Consider the following 5,006-nt stretch of genomic DNA (forward strand, 5'->3'; position numbering starts at 1 on the left):
ATGTACATGAGGAGGACAATAAACAGGAGGGCATTCCCAGCCATGCCAACCAGGAAGATCACGGTGTAAAATGATGGCAAGAACACCCTGCTGAAGGAGAGCACCTCCTCTTTGGTGCAGAGGCCATAGAGCCCATAATCCTCCTCATCCAGGTACTCATACGGGTACTGACTTGAATTGGCAGCATCCAGCCACGGGTCTGTGGTTGTTGCTGTCACTCTTGAGGTTGTGTTTGACAAGGGGCTGCCTAGAAGCAAGGGAAAGGGATCAAAGCGCTGTTCCAACTCACATAGGAAGCAAACATCACATCACAGAGGGTTTTTCGTTCGTTTATGGAATCACGAAATGATTTGGGTTGGAAGGAACCTTAAAGATCATCTCTGCCCCCTGCCATGGGCAGGGACATCTTCCACTATCCCAGGTTGCTCCAAGCCCCATCCAACCTGGCCTGGGAAACTTCCACAGATGAGGCAGCCACAGCTTCTCTGGGCACCCTATGCCAGAGCCTCACAGCAAAGAACTTCTTCCTAAGATTTAATCCAAACCTACCCTCCTTCAGTCTGAATCCATTACCCTTTGTCCTGTCACTCCATGCTCTTGTAAAAAAGCCCCCCTTTGTATTTCTTGTAGGCTCCCTTCAGGTACTGGCATTTCACAGGTTTAAATTTCTGCCACTGTCTGGTGAGTATTTTGCACAACTTGGCATTTGCCTAAGCACGGGGATAGCTGTCTACATGTACATATAAAAAAAACTAAAACCCCAAGTTAATTCTGCTTTTCTTACTCGGACACATAAAATTTGAAAATGAATGAGCATGGTTTCCTCTGACATAAATCACTACTTCCACCTGACACCACCACAAGCTTTTGGGGAAGTTTCTGCTCCAAGTTACGGGAAATCCACTGCCACAGCTCACTGTGAGCTGCTTATATTCACCTGGGTCACTACTGAGAAAGCAGCATCTCAGTTCTTGGTGAAGCAGAACCTGCCACCAGCACCTTCATGTCAGTGGGGCTGTTCCCAGAGGGGAAATGCTGAACATCTCCCTGCTCCTGGGAGGACACTGACCCCTCTCCGTGCCAACTCTAGGACACCAAGACATGGATTCTTGTAAAAGGCATTAGTAAGTGGAAAATATAGAATTCATAGAATCCCAGAATGGTTTGGGTTGGAATGAACCTTGAAGATCATCTCATTCCAACCACACCTTCCACTAGACCAGGCTGCTCCACACAGAATCCAGCCCTGAATTATGGTTAGAGGGAGAGATTCAGCTGGAAGAACATTGCTGGAATCAATTCTGGAAAAGATGAGGAATGAGACCACCCCTGCAGTGATCACTCCCTGGAACTGTGGATGTCAGTGTTTAGACAGCTGCAGCCCCGATTTCAGGAAATGGTGAGTGATTGGGAGCCTCCTATTTCTGGAATCTGATTTTCAAGAAAAATGCTGTCACTGAGGAGCCCATTTCACACAGTGAGAGACGGGATTTGCCTGGTGCTGTTGGCACCATGAAGGTTAATGAGGAGTTTAAAAATCAAGGTTAATCTTCAGATTCTGACAGCAAAACAAAAAACAGTTTTGCAAAAAATCATGTAAACACCCCTCCACCCCTAAAGCACACATTTTTTCAGCCATGGCCAAAGCTGCCTATCTTTCCCCGGGGGCTCATTTTCCAGCAAGCCCAAGCACGTTTGGCTGTGTAGCTCCAGTCTCTCCTTGAGGATCTGTTACTCCCTGCAGAGAGCCGCAGCCACGCAGAAATGAGAACACGAAGCTGTTGGTCCCTGGTTGTGCTGGTTGTACATATTCCCATGGTGGCTCTGCAGGTTTTAGGGATGGCTCCCTCCCCACAAAAACCCTGCATCCCACTGGGGTTAAGGAAAACACCCCAGGCTCAGAGTGGGGTGCTGAGGATGCCTGTGGGTGTGCAGCTGTAAGGGGTGAAGCTCTGGACATACCTGCTGCGTTTCCATGACTAAATTTGCTTACATATGCATTCCAGGCAGTTCCAGGCAGCTGAAAAGAAAAGGAAAATGGGTTTGAGCTGGATTGAAATGTTTTTGTGCTGTCTCACAATTCTTTGGCAAGTGCTGCAGAGCACTTCAGACAGAGCAGTGGGAGTGCAGGGATCTGCCATGGGAAAGTGCCACAAAAAGATCTGTCTGGGAATGAGCTTTTTTATATTTCTTTTCTGTATCACATTTTGGAGGAGATTCACCCTCAGCTGTGACTGCAGGCCTTTGAGAGGAAACCAAAGCTGCCCACCCTGCTGATCACAACAATACCCGAGACTCCTAAACACCTTCCCCCTCACACCCCCTGTGCCCATATCAGGACAAACCATTCCCAAAATTTGCATTTGGGGTCTCTTCCAGCCCACTGAGATGCTTTTCCTCCCTCTGCCACATCTTTCCCCCTCCATATCAGCCCAGCACTGGCGTCCACATCCCCATCCCATAGCTCAGAGTGGAAGGGAGGGCTGAGCTCAGAAATTAATCCCAATCCCAAACGGGCTACTTCTCAGAAACAACAGAGAACCTTGCCAGGTTTCTTGTGCAGTTGTGTCTACAAGCAAGAAACAGAAAAGGCACTTACAGGAGCTTCTTCTCCTGCTTCCATCCTGCCAGAGGCTCAGATCAGGATTTTAGTAACTTCTTTCACTGTGCAAGAGCACAGTCAGGAAATGTGAGCTCAGCGTAACCTCACTGGTTTTGTTTTGCTTTTCCTGGTGTTCATTATTCCCTGGGAGCACTGGAGGAATGATCTCCACCCTCTGTCTGAGCACGACATCTACAACAGCTGCCAGGGCTGTGACCCTGCTGTAAAAATCTGTGTGTTTTCCAGGAAATCTGAACAACCCACTTGCCACCTGGATGTTGCAGGATCCTCATCCCCTGCCAGAGCAGAAATGGCCTCTGCCAAAAGTGTTTCTGATGAAGTGGTTTATTGGAGGAGTTTTTGGACATCAGCATTGGTGAGTTTCCTGCTTGTTTCCTCATCTCACCAACAAACAGGGCCATGGGAACACCCTGGCTGTGCCAAGGATTTCCCTGTGCCACTCCTGGTGTGTTTTATACACCGCAAACCACGCTGGTAAAAACAGGAGAGCAGAGCAGCAGTGATGGCCACAGCTGCACATCCAACCTGCCCCGTGGCAGGTGGATTCACAGAGAGAAATTTATGTTATTTTTACCCATTTCCATGTTTGCCACCATCAGCTGCTGCTGCCACTGCACTTAAAATATACCCTATAATAAATATATATTATAATAATGTGTGTGCAACACACACATTAGCAGAGAGCAAGAAGCCACTCATAGAGCTGAGACACTGGACATGCACACAGGAAAGCTGCAGGTGACAGAGGTTTCATTAGGCCAGCAGTTAAAATGAAATAAGTTTTTGTTTTTAATTGAGTTTCTGCCCTGAAGCAGGGAATTAAATGTGCCTCTGAGAGTCACTGGAGAAAGTGGCCTTCACTGTAATATATTACAAAATTTTAACTCAATTTGGGGGCTGGTAATTGCATAGATTTTTTGTTTCCTTTCAGACTGCAGAGCCCTAATGGCTTTGGCAATTAAGGTAACCAGATCAGGGGTAATGGGAAGCACATTTAGAGAGATGCAGCACTTGTCTGAGCTACTTTATTTTGTGCTGCCCAAAATGCCACGTGTCTGTGGCAGAGTGACCCTGCAGGAGCAGCAGCTCTGCCTTCCCCCAGCTTGGAGATGGTGAGGCAAAAACACCACACAGGAGCACTGGGCAGAGGGACAAAAGGATTCATCTTTGCTGTTTTGGTCTGATGAGCTGTTCTCGGGTTTAGGAGAAGGTTTAAGGCATCTTTGGGATCCCAGTGGATTTTTCTTCCTCCTCCAGAGAACGGTTTAAGTCAGGAGCAATTTCTAGGTTGTCTTTGGGCATCAAAATCCTGGCACACAGTGCGGGTAAAGAGAGCTCTGCTTGAAAGCTGAAATTTGGGAAGACATAGTCAATGACATAATTCACCAGCAGGAAAACCAGACTGAGGGAAAGCCAGAGAAGCTGTGGCTGTCCCGTTCCTGGAAGTGTTCAAAGTTGGATGGGGCTTGGACCAGCATGGTCTGGTGGAAGGTGCCCCTGGCCATGGAAGGGGGTGGAACAGGATGAGCTTTAAGGTCCCTTCCAACCCAAACCATTCTATGACTGACATCAGGTGGAAGCTCTTCAGCAATGGACAAAGGCAGAGCCCAACTTTCACAGAATCTCAGAATGGTTTGGGTTGGAAGGGACCTTAAAGACCATGCCGTCTGATAGGGAAGACGTGCTGATGTCTTTACAAACAATTCCATGGGTGAAGGATGGGTGTTAACGTCTTTGAAATGGGTTTTAATGTCTCCACCAGCTTCAAGCTGCAGGTTTGTTACCACCCAGACAGTTTGACTCCTCAAACAGACAAATGGGGCAACACAACCCTGAGTTTCTAAACTTAGGGACAAATAATGTGTAAGGGGGAGTATGTGGTAGGCAGTTTGGGAAGGCTGCACCTTCCTGGTACCTCAGCAATGGGGAAAGGAAGAGGACAACGTGCGGCCGAGAGTTTGGGATAGAAGGAGGCTGCACCCTTCGAAACCTCGAGAGCGTGTGCCCCAGCGGCCTCTCTCCCTTCATTCGAATAAGTTGCTGCACTGCTCTGTCTCCTTTATGGACACAGGCTTTTCATAGCGGGATTTCCCGCACACGTCCCACCCCCTGCCTTGCACAGGGACACCTTCCACTGTCCCAGGCTGCTCCAAGCCCCAATGCCCAACCTGGCCCTGGCCACTTCCAGGGATCCAGGGGCAGCCACAGCTGCTCTGGGCACCCTGTGCCAGGGCCTCCCCACCCTCACAGGGAACAATTTCTTCACAATATCTAATCTACAGCTCTCGTCTTTTAATTTCAAACTGTTCGCCTTTGTCCTGTCACTCCATCTGACTCCCCGTCACAGTGTGACAACGCGAGAAGTTTCTGAAGCACAAAGCAG

At 48.5% G+C, this 5,006-nt stretch overlaps 1 protein-coding gene across 1 annotated transcript in view; it reads right to left on the reverse strand.

Moving 5' to 3' along the window:
- ACKR2 (atypical chemokine receptor 2) overlaps positions 1 to 2,974 on the reverse strand; it is a 4,538-nt gene extending 1,564 nt beyond the window's left edge. The window contains exons 1-3 of the mRNA XM_017746716.1: positions 2,600 to 2,974; positions 1,963 to 2,020; positions 2 to 247 (exon numbers count right to left, since the gene is read on the reverse strand). Of these exons, the coding sequence (XP_017602205.1) occupies positions 2 to 247; positions 1,963 to 2,020; positions 2,600 to 2,623 (328 nt within the window). The 5' untranslated portion in view covers positions 2,624 to 2,974. The remainder of the gene's footprint in view (position 1; positions 248 to 1,962; positions 2,021 to 2,599) is intronic.
- Positions 2,975 to 5,006: the final 2,032 nt, after the last annotated feature.

Source organism: Corvus brachyrhynchos, unplaced genomic scaffold, assembly GCF_000691975.1.
Source record: "Corvus brachyrhynchos isolate BGI_N302 unplaced genomic scaffold, ASM69197v1 scaffold18, whole genome shotgun sequence".
NCBI lineage: Eukaryota > Metazoa > Chordata > Aves > Passeriformes > Corvidae > Corvus > Corvus brachyrhynchos.